Consider the following 20,041-nt stretch of genomic DNA (forward strand, 5'->3'; position numbering starts at 1 on the left):
TAACAGCTATTACCAGGGATATAATGATCACCATCTTACAGTTTAAGCTTAACCAGTTACTGTTTGAAAACTCAACCAAAGTTCTGAGGTGTTGATTCTCGTGGAACTCTACTGCTCTCTTGTGGTTAAATACTAACAAAATTATACTATTTGCCACTATTTGATATTCTCATTTCGGCTACCCTCATTTCGGTTTAACCCTTCTACCCTCCACTGGAATATATGGTACTGCATGTGGTGAAAATGATGTAGGAATATACCCCATGCATTTTGAAATATGGCGGGTGGTCTTTATTTTTTTTAAATATGAAAAATTCTACAGGTCCTGGAGCACCTGTTGAGATGTGATCATGAACACCAATACGTACGTAAGATATTTAAATAACAAAACAATGCACCCCCCGCCCCCCAACAAGATATAAATTTTCATTTAAAAATCAAACTTTTGAAAGCAATCTATTTAAGATCAGCTGCTTATATGAGTATATATATTGCATAATAAAATATTAAGTGTTTATAGACAAGTTCATACAGTTTAAAGCATTTTTAATCATGAAAAAAAACTGGTTTAATCAGGTGTGTCCAAACTTTAGATTGGTACTATAGCTCTCAACTATCAAAAAGCGTTTACACATTTGAGTGGAGAGTATTCAACGCCTTGCTCAATGCTGCAATGACAGTCTCTGGTAGTATACTGGTACATTTGCATGAAATGCTTGCATAACAATTTCACCAATAAAAAAAAAACTTGATATATTGCTGGCTTATGTATTTTTTGCCTACATACATAGCCAATATGCAAATACTGTTCCTTGACCACGATGTAGCTATGGGCTATAGCTCTAATAAGGAAGCGTACTGCGTTCATTCGGAATATTTTTTTTCAGCTATGTCCTATTCAGAATGAATAAAATACGCTTCCGTGCAGATGTGCCATTTTATTGTTTCGGTTCTTTTTGAGCGAGCAGTGCTGCACAGTTGGTTCAGCACAATAGAGTTCTTTGTAGGCTTTATATCTTCGTCATCTGACCTGAACTCCCTGTGGTTTCTGTACCGCGCAGCTAGCTGGATACACGGTGACAAAAGTTTTGTCAAGGTCTGGTTGAAATAGCCTACTTACAATCGGGTGCATACTGTCCCGATTGTCGCCTACACGGTAGGCTACCACTAACACGTTCTTGTTCAGTTAACTGAATTGTTGCATACAGGTGCAATGAAACCAAAGTTGTTAAATTTGCGTTTGGTTTTTTCCGTAGAGAACCGTTGGATCAAACTACCAACAATGCTGTTTTCACGGAGGATTTGCCGTATGTTGTTTTGCATTTTCGTAGCATGCCGTTTTGTAACGTTAAAAGGTAAGAAGCTATTTTATTGTTCGAGTAGGCATAGAGCAGGGCCAGTTTCAACAGCTGGTGTCGAATCTAGAAATTAGAGCCCGTACTTTAAACCAAATTGATTTGCTTTGTAAAAACTCGGATGGCCTATGATATAGACTAAATATTAAAACGGACGTTGACCAAAATAAATGACTGCACAAGATAACATAACCTAACGACGTTTAAAAATAAATAAAAAAAGAAGGAATTCATGAGCGTATTTATTTTAATTTGCATGATGGCTTACTTTTGTCCACATTTACATTTATTTAATGGTAGTGTTAAAGGGTGGTTGCATTCTGACGTAAAATGCTTGCTGTGTGATTCCTGTGGATCTTTCAGATTCGATGGTAAACAACCTTCATGGTAAAGCATTTCGAGGCTGAAAATGACATTTAGCAGTTTTTCAAGATATGAAGTCACAATTAGAAATGTTCTCATAATTATGAAATAGCATCTACTATTTTAATTAATTAACTTCATTAACTTATGTATTTGGGGGGTTTCTTTTTTTTTGGGGGGGGGGGGGGGGGGGGTGTACAGGAACGGTATGGTATTTTGCACAAAAGTTTGACTGATATGTCGGAGTTAGGGAATGAAATACTAAAAGAGAGCTCATTTTTTTGGGTCTTTTGATATTATGTATGCTTTTGATTGGCCGAAACAGTTCAGTGTGTTTACATAAGTTTCTGAAGGCCTGCTGGCTTGGCAATGCCTCGTGGGCGCTTTAGGGGTAGGGGTTTCCTGGTCTAAATCAAGCAAAAACACTTCAGAGAACTCCAAGGCATCAGTGTTTTGTGTGAAAAGGTTGCATAAGTGTATATTACCCAGTTATTCTTCAAATAATGTTTATCTTATTTTTTGGCTGGAACTATTTGTAAAGTATACCTTTCTAAAGTATCCCCCTTCTTAATAATTAAATACGAGAATCAGACTTGTTGGGCATCAATATTTTTAGTCTCATGCATTAAAATAACTAATTCATAGTGAATTACTCAAAATAGCCCACTCAGGTTTCCAAAGTTAGTGTTGCTCTTTTCTCCTTTGTTTACTGAATTTAACAATCATTGTCTGTAAACACTGAAACAAGTTTTGCTTTGTACTAGGCCTATATCCCTTTATACATTTAGTTTCCAGTGTTACTGGAAAGCTAAATTTGACTTCAGGATCCACAGACAATCAACAGTTCGAGTCGACATAACCATTATAAACAAGCAGGGGTTAAATCGGGGGTGGACGGCGTCCACAATTTCGTACTGCAAATGAAAATAAATGTAGGCTATAAGGACTAGGCTACTCGATAAAACTGCCTATTTGTGGACAGCTGGCTATATATGATAGTATTGAGTAGCATATTTTGTGGATTAATTGTATTGATACTCACTGCTTAATGATTAAAACGGATTTTTCTAAATCGCATTTATGATTTAATCTCCCTAACACAATGCGAAGAAGCTGTGTGTCCCTTTCCAGTTGATTAGTCAGATGTTTGCATGCTTATTAATCACTGAAAATTAATTAAAACAGTTTGAGATCAATGATTAGTTTAAAGGAAAGTTTTGCACCCCACCAAATTTCAGCTCACTAGTCGCCTCTGGTTTTATTTTGTTTCAATTCAGCAGTTTAAGAAAGATGGATAAAGGAGGAAGAAAGGGAGGAACAAAAGAGGAGGATGACAGATTATTTTTGTGGGTAAAAAAATTCTCAGCATTAATGACACAATAAACTTGAAATATTTTATGTAAAAGCTTGCATCAATTAGTATACATTCTCTTTAAAACATTGTTTTCCTTAATTACAATTATGTGCACAATACACTAAAGATACAACTATTTTGAGCTGAGACATTCATTGGTTCATACCTTTTTTCACCCACCTCCCACCGGATCTCAGGGTCCACCCACCTCCCAAATCCCAATTTAACCCCTGTAAAGGCAGAGGGCAGAGTCTGGATGTCAGGAAACCATTTTACCACATGTAGGTGTCTGTGGCATCACTGCTCTTGTTGTTTAGGAGTATTGCAAAAGAATTCTTGAAATTGCAGATTATTACAGTTTATATATGGATGGTGTCTGAGATTGAGTGGTAAAATACCTGAAACTAAAGGTACCTGAAACTAACATTGCCTTTTTTTTCTTTTCTTTTTTGTTTTGCTGCTTATGAAACTTGTTTTAAGTAAGTTACCAGTGGATTCTATACGGTCTCATTTTGCCTGGATTCTATTGAGCCTATTCATGCCTCAATGGTTTCTAAGGGCAAATATGCAGAGGCATAGGACTTCTAAATATTCCATTGGGTTTTGATTGAGTTGTTTACTTACAGCTTGAATATATTTAGCTTTCGGACGTCCTCCTGAAAAAAGCCCTTTAGCCCCTTTCTCCCATCATTTTGACTAGTTGTAGCGATATATGGTTTGAGTTAGGCTAAGTGTATATATACAAGGTCTTAATGTTTGAGTGTACACCCATAACCCCATCTACTACTAGGCGAAAAGTTAATACAGACTCCTAGGGAACTTTATATGTTTTAAAGGGTGATCTCAATCTGAGATTAAAAAAAGAACTTATTTTTTCAATCTTATAGGGAGACACTATGTCTGTGAATTGGGAATTTGTCACCTTCAGCATAGTTGAGTACTCAATAGCATACTGAAATGCATTCATGGTAAATTATCTGATACTTGTTATGGTGAATGTTTGTGATTAGTTTCAAGATCAAAAAATCATTCCATGGCCACAAAAAGTTTGTGACGAAAGAAATTAATGAAAGAAGGTACCAAACCAAAACTTGTTTCTCCTAAGGTAATCCCAAACAAGACCAGGTCAAAACCTAGTATATGGCTGGGCCTAACACACATGATCCGGCCGACCAATGGTGTAACTTCATCACTCAGTCACTCAGTCAGTCACAGACATTTGCGTTTGTAGGGCTGGCCCCGCTGTTGCGGTCCAGCCAAAAAACCAAGACCAAAATTCAGAAACCCAATGACACAAGAATATTCCAAACAGCCAGGGATGAAATGTCAAACATGCCAGGTGAACCAAGAATGTCAGACACCATGCTAGCCTGAACACCAAAAACACCAGGTCCAAATGCAAGGCTCAGATTCCTCAGATGCCTACCAACCAAAATAAAGACAGGCCCACATTTTATGCACTTGCTAGCCCAGCATACTTAAATAGTCAGGGGAGGATGATTGGCCTGATTGGGGGAGGCTGAGTTAAGGTGTGGAAGGGGGGTAAGACAAAGACTGGCATATTTAAAGCTGATAAATTTACTTACTAAGGTGGTATTATGTTGTTGGAAGCAGGACCATACTATTATTATCAAATGATTAATGGTTTTAGCCTCTTTCTAATGAGACCAAACATGAATTATGAGGCATTAAAACTCTGCTGTTGAATACCTTTTAATAAAGTAATTTAGTTCAGGGTGAGGGGTGAGAAAATCGGTTAGCATTCCTATGGTCAGGTCAACGGGCTGGCCCGTTAATAACAATGTGATGTTGTGTGGACTATGGTCAAGTCATATTGTCTCTCTCTCAATGGCGATTATCTAAAAAATTAAATGTTCAATGGGTAGATTTAGCAAGTTTATACAATTATATTAAAATGAAATTGTGGAATCAAGTTACTTAGAGTCCTCCAATGCGATGGTAAAAAAATAAAGGCTACAAATCTTAAAGTGATCATTGATCACAATCTGTTTCTGTTTATTTCAAGTCGAGTCTACTGAATGGAAAATATGTATATGGTGATCTGATGTGTCTTATTTTGTTGGGGTCCCATTACAGGGCTCGACAGAGCTTCCATTTTAAGAGAATTTGCTCCTGAAACTTGATATTGGCTAACTGGACAAAATAATTTTGAAGCACATCAACTATGAGATGTATTAGTCTATATTTTCAGCTTAAGAGCACATGTGCTCCTGTAAAAAATGTTAGCGTAGAGACCTGCATTATAGTGTTGTGGTGGAGGGTTTAAAAAGTATTCTTTTTCTTGTCTGGGTTTTTCATCAGCAGCTTTTGAAGTTAAAGCCCCCAATTCAGAAATAGTGGGAGTGCATGGGCAGCCAACGCTTTTAGGGTGCTGGTACACCCCGAATTCTGGTCTGAATGGCCTGGTGATCACCTGGCAGAGGGTGGAGGACTCCCAGGTGGTGCACAGCTTCTACTACGGGAAGGATCAGCTTGACCGACAGAGCCTCCAGTACTACAACCGCACCAGGCTGCTTCCCACTGAGCTCGTGAACGGAAACGCATCTCTCGCTCTGGCACAGGTCCGGCCAGAGGACGCAGGCCGCTATCTGTGCTCTGTGAGCAGTCTGCAAGGGTCGGACAAGGTAGAGGTCCAGCTCAAATTTGCAGGTAAAAAACGTGGGTAAAATGGTAACCAAGCCTGGGCTAACTGCCATGTCCATAGCACCACAATACACGCCAGTCACAAAATGAGTTCTTGAAATGCCTTTTTGTGGGCTAATCAGTATTTAAAATATATATTTTTTTTCTCTGTGGTGTCCTCCCATTAAAACCATTCTTGTTTAGTGATTGTCTTACAGTGGACACATGAACAGTGGCTTAAGCAAGTTCAAGAGATTTCTGCGATCCTTTGCTGTTAACCTAGGGTTCATTTTGACCTCCTTTAACATTGCACGCTGCACTCTTGCTGTGATCTTTCCTGGAAGCCCGCTCCCAGGGAGAGTAGCAACAGTAATACCAAACCAAAACTTGTTTCTCCTAAGGTAATCCCAAACAAGACCAGGTCAAAACCTAGTATATGGCTGGGCCTAACACACATGATCCGGCCAACCAATGGTGTAACTTCATCACTCAGTCAGTCAGTCAGTCAGTCACAGACATTTGTGTATGACTCAAAATTTAGTCATATAATCCATTTCACAAACAAATGTCACAAAATATGCTTCACAGACAACCCTGGCCTAAACCCCCACAGGAGCAACCCTAAGACAGCACTGGCAAGAAAAAACTCCCTGGTTATAGATGGGAAGGAACCTGCCTCAAGCGGGGAACCCATCCTCCTCTGGTTGGCTCAAGGTGTAGGTTTAAATGACCAATGCAATCAGTCAGTCACTGTTCACGTTAATCAAATTAGTGGCAGCTAGATGACAGATCCTGGGTTCTATCTTACACCCGGCGCAAAGCGGCGGCAAGTTTCAGACCGACGCAGTTGTCATTTTCCCGTCCAGCACTCGCGTTGTTTAAATAGCAAATGTACTTGCGCCCATCTGAGTGCCCATGGGCGTGTTGGTCTTAAAATGAGGTGTGGTCAGGAACATTGTTGGCGCATTGCTACCTTAAGGCAGCGGAAAGCGATTGCGCAGTTGACTAACAAAAACCTGGTCTGAAGTCAATGGCACAGTATTTTACTGTTATTTTAAGGGCGCATTATTAAGATAGTAATATGCTCCTACATAGGCAGGTGCACAACGCACGATATTTAAAAAATACATGTCATAATGGTTAGTCATAATATTTATCAGAATTATAATAGCAATCCGCCAAGGTGCAAGCGCACCAGGCTTTTAAAAGGATGGGAGATGACACTCTGATTGGATTATTTCATATTACGCCCAAAACACACCTATGATTAATTAAGAGACTAAGTACAACCCCTTTGAACCATGCGCCTTACTTTGCACTCATATTATCCACCGTTAATCTAGTAAAAGTGGATTTGGACACGCCCTAAATGCACTTGCGCCATGCACTTTAGACCGTGCTCTTAGATCGTTAAAATACAGCCCTCTGAGTTGGTAGTTATGACGATGGGCGCGGTGGTGATGGTGGGGAGCTGCAGGTGGCAGCAAAAGTGGGCAAAATGGAGGGGGAGACAAAAGAGGAGGCCAGACCGCAGCAGTGGAGGAGTCCAGACGACAGCATTCTCAGGATTTGGGGCAGCACGGGAAAGAAAATTGAAAAGAGCATACGGGGTGAGCAGTAGAACACCACAGAGTAATCTATAGCTGCACAGCTACTAGAACAGAGATTTAGAACCTATGCACAGAACTTTACGAAATTTTCGCCATTTGTAGACAACTACTCTTATTGTGAATTGATGAACACCCAGGTCATTAGAAATACTTTTTCAGCTTTATGCATCTCTACCGTTCCTCCTTTTAAGGTCCTCTGAAAATAGTTTTGATCAGGGCATGGTTCATATGACCAGATGTCTTGAGAAGAGCAGACTCTGTCAGGTACCAAAATTAACCTTTTTTACAGGGCAGGGCACCTCTAAGCCACACCTCCAATTTAATCTTATTGATTTGAACACCTGACCCCAGTTAGCTTCTGGAGAAGTCATTAGCCTAGAGTTATTGTAACTTAGATGAAGATCAGACCACATTTAAATGGTAATTAATGCAGAAATCCAAATGGTATGGTTCCATAATTCCAATGGTTCACACACTTTTTCTGCAATTTTAAGTCTCTGGACTTTAATCATTTGCCGTTGTAAAGATCAGAAAGCCATAAACACAACTGAAAAGACAATTGTCCCAGTGCCTGGAGATTGCTGTGGGACAGTCTTGTGACCTTTTAACCCCACCAACACTCATGGCCTGCTGGAACGAGGATAAACATATGACCAGGACTTGGTCTATTTTCATGTCGTCGGGAATTTGGTTGTATCTAAGCGAATGACAGATAAATTCATGAGATCACGTTCCATTGTACAAAGTACCTTATCACTGTCACTAGATTTTAATTGGTTCCCCTGTGTCTACAGTGGAGGGAGAGTATACTTCCTGAAGGAGAGTGTGGGGGTCTCTTGGTGGTGGGCATTCCTGTCCAGACCTTATTTGAGCATACGAAGGGAAGCGTGTAAAGTGGAAGGGTTGTTCAGGATTGCCAGGGAAGTCCAAAGAAACATTCAGGGAGAATCTGCTTAACAGTTCTCCTAGTACCATAGTCTGTACATATGGGCATTTTGTAATTTTGGGAATACATCAATAATCTCTGTGTGTTCCTTTTATTTGTCTTAGTTTGTTAGATTGTGTGTCTTTTCTCAACTTATAGAGTAGTGGTCTTTATTTGTCTTGCTTTTTAAATACAGTGTTTACCATTCAGCATCGTTGGAGCTGCCTGTCCTTGGTTATCAGCAACTGTCATTTTGTGCCATTATATGTGTTCCCATTTCAGTGCGTATAAAGTACATGGTTTGCATATATGCCGTCCAGGTTTGCATATCTGCGAAGACCAGTGAGTGTACTGGCCTTATATGCAGTTCTGGGGTAACACCGCAATCAAGGTTACCTCCTGGGCATATTGATTCACTAGCTGCAAGTGCAGCTGGACATTCTAGACTTTTTCCGAGCCCATCTAGTGCCCCTTTGTGGGGTGGTGCTGGGCTGTATGCCACAGTGTGGTATGATCTGCTTATAGCACAAAGGCCAGAGTGACCTTTTCTCCCAACCTGAAGTGGTCAATAATTGTAATATTTGGCATATACTGTTAGTTCTCTTGACAGGCTACTGATAGTATTTTTTTTTCAATGTTTGAAAAGTTAAAATACTGAGTGAGTGCTCCTTCTGAAAATAGTAGAAGGAATGTAGACTTCATCGAAATGGATCTGTTTTTCTCCTGTTTTTCCATGGTCATATTTAATTATGTATTTGTCTTAGATAACAGAAATAAAATTCTGTTTGCTTATATTAAATTAGGAGTTAGACATTCTGATTATTGTTCGTGTATACAGAGTTAGAGTTAACTTTATTAGTCATGTTTAAAAACATGAAATTTGTCTTCTTGGTGCACAGACAGGGAAATGTGTTGTTTCTGAGGCCATTAGAATGGAGATAGCTGGAATTAAAATAAGAAGGTAATACAAAAATGTTGGAAATCACACACACACACACACATATGTATATTCACATGTATATTCCTACATACATAGTGTGTTAAGGTGAGTCCATAAACTAATTTTGCAGTTTGAAGAAATCATGTCCTGAAGTTTTAAAATGTAATAATTTCCCAATAAAGGTGGCTCCTAATAATGTTGGGTTGGCCTATTACACCCTTTGTCTCCAACCTAACAAGGATCATTTTTCTTTTCTTTTTATTGTTGCACAAAATCAACATATTTGTGACAGTGCTGATTTAATGGCCACAGACAGAGCATATCAGTAATTATCAGGTGTGTGTTTGGGCACACACAGGCATATACACAATTGGGTGGGCTTGAGGTAGCTACAATGGTAGCTTGAGGATTAACTCTGGTCTTCTTGTCCTGCACAGCTTTCTACACAGAGCCCCGACTCACTGTGCAGATCCATCCTACTAACATCAGTTTCCAGTATGAGAGCAAGGGCTACCCAGAACCAGAGGTCTGGTGGGTGGACCCAGAGGGCCAGAACCTCTCTCACCACATAGAGGTCTCCCCCGTGGAAGGAGATGATGGGCTTTTCTTCCTGCAAACTCACCTGGAGGTGGACCATAGCCATGATGTAAACTACACGTTCACCCTGAAGAACCGGCTTATTTACCAAGTCATTGAGAGGCCTGTGTCCTTTAACACTGGTAAAATACTGTGCATTTTGGCAGTCTTCCAGAACTGGTGCGCTTGCTTTGCGTTTTTGTGAATGACTCTTTTACATTTCCAGTGCTCTTTTCATGTCTTTTGGTGTTTTCCTACAATCTCATCTCAAGGTAAATAAGATGCAGTATGACACAAACCAGTAATATAATAAATATCATATATACCCCCTGATGAAGGGGCAGCAATGACAGCAGTTTTTGTAAGCAGCAGTGACAACTGGAGATCCCTATCATTTAAAAGTCACCCCTCTGAGAAGCAAGTGTCCACTCTTCTCGATACTAAGCTAGAATCGCAAAACTTTCCTCATGAACCAAGCTTCTATTTGCAGAATATTTCAAGCCTGTCAAACATCCACAAATGATTAAATAATGAAAAATACAAAAATAATTAATGATGACAACACCTCCAGTGAAAATCATCAGTTTGATACAATGATATTCTGTTTTTCCAAAGAACACATTTGAGGTGTGTTTGTTCAGTGGGTGTGTGCTACTTGGTCATAGATCTTTATTTTCTTTGTGAGAAAGTACAATGAAATGTACACACTGCTGCAAGTCTGTACTTGATCTATCCAAATTCTTTGATAAAAAGGAGGTACAAAAAAAGATCCTTCTTTTTGCCTTTCCTGTTGGTCATGTTGTCCAGGTAAAATCTAGACTGCACACCACTAGATATATTACAACATGCGTAAATGACAGTTGGGAGAGAGCAGAAACATGGAATGTATATTGAAGGCTACTTTGTTACAGGGCCGTTGGGTTATAAAATGCTGAATGATAAAATGTAATGAGGCTTTTAAAATGGAAAGATCCCCAGCTAGCTTTCAGCTGTGGTTTACAGTAACAGTAAAATCTCAATCTTTTCAGTGACACTTTTCTGTCAAGAAATTCAGGTTCGCCCAATAAGCGTCTCGTTAGAGGAATTCAGTTATTTGTGACATCTTAGAGCTCATCGCAAAGAAACAACAAAATGTCTTGTTTTTTCTTGCTGAAAGCTTTGGTAGATTCAAGGAAAATAGAAATGGCTAGCACTTTTGATTCTGTAAGAATCCATATTATATTATTTCATTCTTAATGAAAAAATCTTACATTTCACTTACACGGCCTTAAAAAATAGTGGCTCGTATCGAGCTAATAACCCACAGGGTAAAGGCCCCTTTGGATTATGGGATTCCAGTAAGTTCTGAAATCCATTCATCAAAATGTCACGTGTAATATGTTAATGTGTTCTATTATGCTGATGTCTCTCTGCTTAATTGGCTACTCATTAATTTGGCAAAATTGCTTGATAAGCGATTTATTAACGTTTTAAATTATCCTTTTTTTTTAGCTGGCCTTGGATACTGCACCTACTGCCCCAGAGACAGACTGGCTCTCCTGGTTCCTGTTTCCGTAGCTGTACTTCTAGCGATTTTATTAGTCATCTCATTTTGGTGCCATTGGAAGAAATCGTGATTGAATCTCAGAGGAAAGCCAGTTGTTCTTACTTCAGTGAATATAACAAGCCAGTAGTTAATCCAGCCATGGCTTCAAGCTTCATTTGATTGAAAAAATGTATGTTCAGCTCTGACCTCAAATATAAATAGACTCCTTTTCCTGCTGACTGAGGAACACAGAAGTTAAAATGGCATAACTGAAGGACATCAGTATAAACTATATCAATAATATGGTTAGGTCTTATTTAACTGGCAGAACAAAAATCTCGTGTCTCATTTTACCAGTCCAGAGTGGTATCGTAGAGTAGAATACCATAGGGATCCTTTATAGCTTGTAACCAAAACTAATACAACACAAGAACAAGTGTTGGGCTATGTTCAGTACCAGTTCATTTTTGGCGGGACCGCAACAGCGGGGCCAGGCCTACAAACGCGAATGTGACCGAGTGAGTGACTGAGTGACTGAGTGATGAAGTTACACCATTGGTCGGCCGGATCAGGTGTGTCATGACAACCGAATAAACAACATACATAATCACAGCTGTAACCCAAGTCACAGGACGCAAAATAGCCGTTAGGGAAGCAGGTTGAAATTATGAAGCAACGTCTGCGCCATTGGTTTTAGTGGGTCGCAATGAGATAATTCCGAGCGTGTTGCTTGTCTTAAAGTTGATATAGTAAATAAGGCTGTATTAATATAACTAAATGTATATGTCTGAAGATGGAAGACTGTTAGACAGTTTATTATGTGTATTTTTACAGGACTTACATTTTAATAGGTATAAATGTCCAGTTCTCTCTAATAAATGACCAAGTAAATACACTAGCGGTTCAGGTGGTTGATGCACATCCCTCCCCTCGCGTGGTCGATAATGTGCGCTCGCTCTAATGTTACTTTCGCTACAGAGAGGCTCAAGGTTCTTAGCTATGCCCCAAATTTTGAAGGGAAAGAAATGCCTTCTAGTTCTAAAATATGTAACGTTAGTGGTGGCTACTACAATATTTTAATGTTTTTACTGGTTGCGTGATCAACTATTTGAGATGTGAGAGAATTATCTAACCTTACTCATTCTCAAATGTAACCTTATTAGACAAGTACACAGGCAGGAGTAGTGGAGGCGAGTGGAGCAGGAGAGCAGAGTGAAGCAGAAAGTGATGAGTGGAGAGGAAAGTGGAGGAGGACAGGAGAGAGGAGAGAAAATGAAGACTAAGCACAGGCTATCAGGCTGGGACCCTAAATGGGTAGACAAGACAAGATTCCACCCATGGCTCTCAGCCAGGCTGAAAACTTTGTCACTGAGGCTAATATACAGTGCCCTCTGTAAGTAGTAGGTCAAAGAGGCATTGTGTATGAATAAATAGATGTCAATAAATATGTTCTAATGTTTGTTTTGTAGTCATTTTATTTCATATTTTTAAATGACCTATTGATATTCACTCCGACGCCGGCGGCGCGCGCGCACCACCCAGGTACAACAAAACCCCGCTGCTGAAAAAAATTCCTAGAGGAAACACTGTTAGGTCCAGCCATATACTAGGTTTTAACCTTGTCTTGTTTCACCTCTATTTGTCCTTGGAATAGTCGCTTTACTCGCTATTAAGCTATACCAGTTTCTAACGTTTATATGGGAAAATAAGATACAAAATGGTATCTAGTTAGAATGAACTAGGTATGGTACTAGGATGCAGTTACTAAGTGTACTATATTTATTTTTTACATTACTAAATCAAGTGGATAATTACACTTTTCTGTTGTTGAACAATGTTTGTGTGGTTTATATGCTCATTTTTTTCTAACTTGTAAGGCCAGCATTGTCAGAACCACATTGCAATACGTTTTTAGAAATGCTTCTTTATGATTGTCTGGGGTAACACAAATTTTTATCATTTATGCAATTTACATATTTTAACCCAAAAATAAAATCCAATCCAAAAATTGTCACATTTGTTTAAACTGTCAATGTGTTTCCATCTATGGCTAATTGTTAGGAAGCAGTAAGTTAAAATAATATGTGCCTACATCCATCATTAAATTTTTTCATTAATAATATTTTCATTTGTTTTCCCAGAATTATTTTATTCTTGCAACGCTGGAGCAAAAAGAGAACTACAAACAGCATTGTTTCCTCTCCATTGTAGTTACCAGCCGCTGAACTTCATAGACAAGGCAAATCTGAAGGTCAAGTGAGAGACCTGATAGCATTTCAGAGGACAGATCTCCATCAGGATGTCATTTCACACTTTGACAGTGTAACTTATAATTAATCTTAATTGCTCTTGTCAGCATGAATGTCTGTTTTCTAACAAGATCTGAGATACTCATATTCTGTGGAGGAGGCAGTTCAAGAGAGCTTTGCTACTATTGAAAATCACAAGCGCTCTCCAAACTCAGAAGATGGCTGTTTATTTAATTAGATGATTAATTGCCAGCTTGGTGGCTGCAGACACTGCGACCCCTAAGGACTAAGGTTGAGTATCAAGAGTCTAAATGCAAACTGAATACCCTTTCCAGTAATTATTACAGAATAATTTGGGGGTGTGTTGAAGGTATGATAATCAGTCAGTGATTCCTATGGGTCTCACAAACATGGATTTAAATATCCGAAAAGCCTGGCATTTATTTATGTCGTCATTTATTTTGTTCCTGTATTATGATCTTGCAAAGTCCTATCAAGTGTTGTACTATCTGCGCTGGTGACAGTATCCAGTTGGTAATCAATCTCCTTTGAATACGTGCTGAGAGTTTTTATTTGCTTATTCTAAGATCATTTTAACTCTGGTGACCATAGTATTCCTACGCTTTCATTTTTGAAAGACATCGCCATTGTCTCAAGAGGAACAAAGATATCTTTCAAGCTGTTCCAGGACCGAGGCATAATACCGTATACAGAGCAGAGAATAAACACGTGGTGTTTCTCGCAAGAGTGCTGTCAGGCATTCTGTGTTATTAAGCCTCTGCTTTAATCAGCTGGATTTATCTGTACTGTATGTGAGAGACATACATGTTTTTCATTTCTGACTTTTTTTTTTGGAGCTTGGCCTGCAAGTTACCATAAATACCTAAAACATAATTGTTATAGAAATAATTATGAAAATATAAATAATAACAATCATGTTTTTGAGCCTGTGAGTAATCACACAAATCATTTCTATGAACAAGGATGGCCAAGAGCCTCATTTCGAAGTTTAAGACTCAGTCTTATTCAGAGTATTTATAAAATCATGCAACATACTGTACAGACGATATAGAAGGTACAGAGAGTTCTTAATCTACTTCCTCCTGGGATGAATCCAGAATTTTTCAACATATTAATATATGAATAACTTATGGACAATGTTGGTGTCTTAAAATTTTCATTGCTAGTCCCTCTTTGTCACTCATGGGTGTGCTGACACTGTGCTGATGCAGAATGTTTATTTGCATCTGAACAGTGCTGGAAATGGGAGATATTTACTGTGGGCATTGTATACTTATATGGAGGGGGGGGGGGTCTGGGGCATCGTTGCCTGGGAGAAGATTTTTAAAATTTTGACAACTAAATGCATCATTCTGACACACTTTGAGAAGAACAAATGGAGACAACAAAAGTGCTGTTTTTTATATTTAAAACCTATTTCACTCATATTTCCATTGAATGCCATAAGTGTCAGAACAGGCACAAGTCATAAATTAGGCTTGTGTGTGGCACAAAACATTCCTGTTTAAGACAGTGGTGCCTGCATGAATCTGCTTCATTCTGCCCATTAGAATTTGGGATGGGGGATCTGGCAGGTCACCTAAACTTTTTACATTACTCTATTTAGATTGTGTATGTACGTGTACACACACCCCTTCCCAATACTCTTAAATAGTTTCCTTTCTGATCTAAAAGGACATGGAAGGTGACAGTATTGTACCAGCACTACCTAGTTGGATTTAACCGACAGGGCTCGACATTGGGGGGTTATTTCTTTTTTACTGTAGTTCCAACTGGAGAGAGCCAGTTGGGTATTGTTACAGTTGAGGCCAAAAGTTTACATAGACCTAAGCTAAAGATATTCAAACTCAGTTCTGCACAACTCGGCACATTTCATGTTACCATACATTTCTTTTGGAAAGTCAATTAGGGCATCTACTTTGTTCACATCAGAGGTATTTTTTAAAACAATCGATTAGAGAAAGATTTATTTCAGCTTTAATTCACTATATCAGAATTCCAGTGGGTAAAACGTTTACATACACCAAGTTGACTGTCTCTTTAAACAGTCTGGAAGATTCCAGAAATTGATGTAATGACCTTTTAGAAGCTTCTGATTAGCCAACTGTCATAATTAGGAGTTAACTGGGAGTTAATTGGTACCTGTTGCTGTATTTATCTACCTTTAGAGCCACCTGGAAAGATCCAAGCAACTCTGCAAAGACCTCCACAAGTCAGGTTCCTCCTTAAGGAGCAATTTCCAAACAACTGAAGGTGCCACGAGCATCTGTACAAACAATTGTATGCAAATATAAAAATATTGGGACCACACAGACATTGCATCGATCAGGAAGGAGGCACAAACGAACTCCCAGGGCTGAATGAACTTTGGTCCGAAAGGTTCAACTGAAACCCCCAAAACAACAATAAAGGAACTGGTGAAGGAGTTGGAGGCATCAGGTACCAAAGTACCTACATCCACCATTAAGAGAAACCTACATAGCCATAACCTGAAAGGCTGTTCCGCAAGGATGAAGACCCTACTCCATGACCGGCATAGAAAAAGCCAGAATGAATGTTTGCAGGTGATCACCAGGACGAAGACCTAGCCTTTTGGAGGAGTGTTCTCTGGTCAGATTAAACAAAAATTGAACTGTTTGGCCATAATGATCAGCACTATGTATGGAGGGAAAAGGGTAAGGCTTTTAATCCAAAGTACACCATCCCAACTGTGAAGCATGGGGATGGCAGAACCATATTGTGGGGGTGTTTTGCTGGAAAAGGGACTGGTGCACTTCACAAAATAGATGGCATCATGAGGATTTGTCTAGAAATACTGAAGCAACATCTCAAGACATCAGCTAGAAAGTTAAAACTTGGTCGCAACGGGGTCTTCCAGCAAGACAATGATCCTAAGCATACCTCCAAAGTTGTAACAAAATGGCTTAAAGACTACAAAGTGAAAGTATTGGAGTGGCCATCACAAAGTCCTGACTTAAATACCATAGAAGATTTGTGGGCTGAACTGAAAAGGCGTGTCGGAGCAAGTAGGCCCACAAATCGGACTGAGTTACACCAGTTCTATCAGGAGGAATGGGCAAAAATTCCAGAAAAGTATTGAGAAGTTTGTGGAAGGCTACTCCGAGGGTTTGATTCAAATTAAGCAATTAAAAGGCAATGCCACCAAATGCTAACAAAGTGTATGTAAACTTTTGACCCACTGAAAATCTGATAGAGTACATATAGACAGCCCCTATCTATTTGCAGGACATGATCCGATCCTATACGCCTGCTCGACCACTCCACTCTGCAGCAGCATGGCGCCTTGTACCCCCTCTAAATCCAGGCCCCTTTGTCATATTCCCAGTATTTCGGTGAGGCTTGCATTCCCACGGGCTGTGTAGCCTATATACAACAAAAGCATCGTTGTGCCCGACGCCAACTCAGAACCTGCTTCACAAGATGATAAACGGAGCATATCTGAGACTGAAAGGCGTCCACCCAATGAACTGTATATAGGAACAGTTAAGTGCGTCCACCTTCGATATTTACTACCCGGACGGATTCCCCACAGCCCCCCTTTTCCAGCCCGGCATCTGAATGATGTTTTCTTTTTTATTTTGTTTCTTTTGAATGATACAAAGGCCAAGAGTATGTTTATGGATCCGTTTACTTTTTGGCCAATCAACAGAAATAATAAAACAAGAAATTAATGGTTATTAGATAGGCCTATTCCATTTGAAAACGTTAGCCTAATTGTAAAACGATAATCAACTGGTAATTCGTGGTGCTGACTGATTGTAAACTTAAAATTACAGAAACTGAAATGGTCATTAATTTGTAACGTAACTCGTAGCTAATTAATTGACCGTTTGCAAATTTATGATAGACACTGCATTCCATCAATCCCTGTTTAGAAACTTACTCCGAGTCCGACGTCTAGCGCAACATTGTAGCCGACAGCGGGAAAAAAAACTTGAGCTAGCATACAAGCAATGAGCTCAGTGCCTACAAGTCACAAAGCTTCCTTTGTAGGCTACGTGATTAAGGTGGTTGGAGGACATGTAAAAAATTGTTTTTAAATCGAATACCCATTAATTTCTTGTTTTTTAATATCTGTTCCTAAAACGGCAAATGCTTGACCAAAAAGTAGCCTACACGGATCTTTTGTATGGTATTATTTTCTCTTCGGTCTGCTACCTTAATAGGTCTTTTGTGCATATTGAGGCATACATTAAAAACTGCCATCTTGTGGCAAAAAAAGAACATGAGAATAGTAACCACCTGCTTTGATGCAAAAACTTTCTTTTGTCGCCCTGAATTTATTTACAGTTGAGCCATGCCAGCAATGTTAATAATAATCATACTAGTTTGATGAGAGATAATGTTAGCCTACGTAATTACTGATGTTTTTAGTAATGTACTCGAAAAATGTCGACACTGCAGTGCTTTAAAATAGCTATGATTGTAACTGCCTAGATAAAATTTACGATTTTTAAAATGAAAATTATGTCAGGATTAGCCTCATAGATACGAGCGGGGGAAAGCGGAATAGGCCTGTTTAGAGAACAGTTACTTGTCCAATGAGTAGCTCGAAAATAATCTATGGTGCAAAGCATTGCATTAGCTAAATTTCTGGCTACGTGTCCCTCTCTAAAACTAAATGGATGTCAGCTGAACCTTATCCATTTTTATTTTATTTTGCATGAGCAGCAACTGGCAACTGGCAACTGGCCATGGCCAAGTGGTGTCTTGCGAACCACACTCCCTCTTAAAATGTGTTAGACTATACCGAACCCTACTAACATTGCTCTTGTCTAGACATAGGTCATACAGTTGGAATAGCCGAGATACAGAGTTAATGACTTTCATGTATCTTGTTACATTTCATGTAGGCCTACTTGGTACTTACTTTATCACACCGTTCATTAATAAAAAATATAACCCCCACCTCCATCCAAATAATACTACCCTACCCTATTAGAGTATATCTGATAATCAACATAACTACTTTAATTTTACAAACTTTAAACTTGTGTCCTACTTTGTTAACAAATGTGTGCATTCTGTGCACACATCAATTCTTCAGCCCCTGTGTAGTTTTGGAAAAAATACCAAAAGAATACCAGGCTGTAAAATAAATAAGACACTAGTCAAAACATATTTATTTTATTTTACGTTGCTAATTTGTTTCCTATGTGGAAAACTCTTCCGCAAGTTACGTAAATGACATATAAATATCCCTCAGTACAACAGATATTAAAAGTAGTCTAAGATGTAGATAGTTATGTCAACTTCCCTAGACTATGACACATACTATATAAAAATCTTTCCAAGAAAATACCAATTTGTATGTACACTGCTATACGAAAAAAAAGGTTTATTTGTGTGGCATTCACTTCCTTTGGAATAGTTTCAAACGTACAGTATTAGGTAAACTGATTAAGACCTATTTTAAACACTTATCATGTAATTGTGCTAACTTAAATATATTTCTGAATTGAACCATTTTGGATGAAACAAATTTCTTAGTTTACAGTAATTCATGACCTTCAAAGTTATTTGGTGTTTTCCAATAAACATAATTAAAAAATGGGTACTGCTACCACATCACACAACACCACACCACAAAAAATCTGAAATGAGTATGACCCCACAAAAGCAATGGGTATGATGCCACTTAATAAAATAATATGCAGTGAATGACACCACATAAGATAATAAACAGCTGGTATGACACCGCATAAAGTAATAAGCAGTGGGTATGAGCACGACATAAAGTAATAAAAAATGGATATGACCACCATATAAAATAATGAAGACTGGATATGACACCACTTAAAATAATAAGAAATGAGTATGACCATTTATTTTCATTGAGAGAGGACTGAGCTCCATCATGCTAATGATAAATTCATTCATCATTTATAAACGCAGGCTTCATATACACACCAAAAAACACTGATAATACGGATTTAAAAAATTGACATAATGCTGGTGCAATGTGTAGTTTTATATGTTTATTACTGCTCGTGGAGTACCAGACAAAGTTGGGAAAATTACAGTACAACAATCTATTTGACTCATATCTACGTCACTCAGGAAACTGGGTTTACTTATCTAACTCAGATTGCAGTGTTATGTAATCTTTGCTGTCCAGTGCTGTATTACATGTCATCTGGGTTTCTTGTCACAGCACAGTGAAATTTGATTAGGCATATGTATTCTGTCTCTACCACCAGTTTTATCCAACCTAATTATCCAATTCAATAAATAAGATTGAATTGAATAAAACGATGCTAGTTTTTGCTTCTTACTATCTGTTTGGCTTTTTTTCATGTTGTCATCTCAATAGGAGAATCTTTCAAATGGATATATTTAATGTTATACTTATATGTCCAATATCAAAGTGACAGGGAGTGACTACAAGTGTCAGGGGATTTTTTTAAAAGCAATTTTTAAAGCAAATTGAAATACGGTAGTCTATCGTAAAAATCCAGC

The 20,041-nt window shown here is 38.7% G+C and overlaps 1 protein-coding gene across 2 annotated transcripts; it reads left to right on the forward strand.

The window, feature by feature from the left end:
- The first annotated feature begins 944 nt into the window (after nucleotides 1-944).
- On the forward strand, nucleotides 945-12,045 carry LOC118232998 (CD276 antigen-like). 2 transcript variants are annotated; one of them, XM_035428284.1, is made up of 5 exons: nucleotides 945-1,156; nucleotides 1,257-1,355; nucleotides 5,395-5,742; nucleotides 9,628-9,909; nucleotides 11,258-12,045. In XM_035428284.1, exons 2-5 carry the CDS (start codon nucleotides 1,283-1,285, stop codon nucleotides 11,380-11,382), a joined length of 828 nt encoding a protein of 275 aa, XP_035284175.1. In that variant the 5' UTR covers nucleotides 945-1,156; nucleotides 1,257-1,282; the 3' UTR covers nucleotides 11,383-12,045. The 2 variants fall into 2 exon arrangements, with proteins under 2 accessions (XP_035284175.1, XP_035284176.1); XM_035428285.1 differs by having other exon boundaries at nucleotides 5,398-5,742.
- The last annotated feature ends 7,996 nt before the right edge of the window (nucleotides 12,046-20,041 follow it).

This window comes from Anguilla anguilla, chromosome 8 (genome assembly GCF_013347855.1).
Source record: "Anguilla anguilla isolate fAngAng1 chromosome 8, fAngAng1.pri, whole genome shotgun sequence".
Lineage (NCBI taxonomy): Eukaryota > Metazoa > Chordata > Actinopteri > Anguilliformes > Anguillidae > Anguilla > Anguilla anguilla.

What these genes read in the sequence shown, in the direction of transcription:
- LOC118232998 (XM_035428284.1), top strand. Translation starts at nt 1,283, where the DNA reads ATGCTGTTTTCACGGAGGATTTGCCGTATGTTGTTTTGCATTTTCGTA. An exon ending in CCGTTTTGTAACGTTAAAAG is followed by an intron (nt 1,356 to 5,394) that starts GTAAGAAGCTAT and finishes GTTTTTCATCAG; the next exon opens with CAGCTTTTGAAGTTAAAGCC. An exon ending in GGTCCAGCTCAAATTTGCAG is followed by an intron (nt 5,743 to 9,627) that starts GTAAAAAACGTG and finishes TGTCCTGCACAG; the next exon opens with CTTTCTACACAGAGCCCCGA.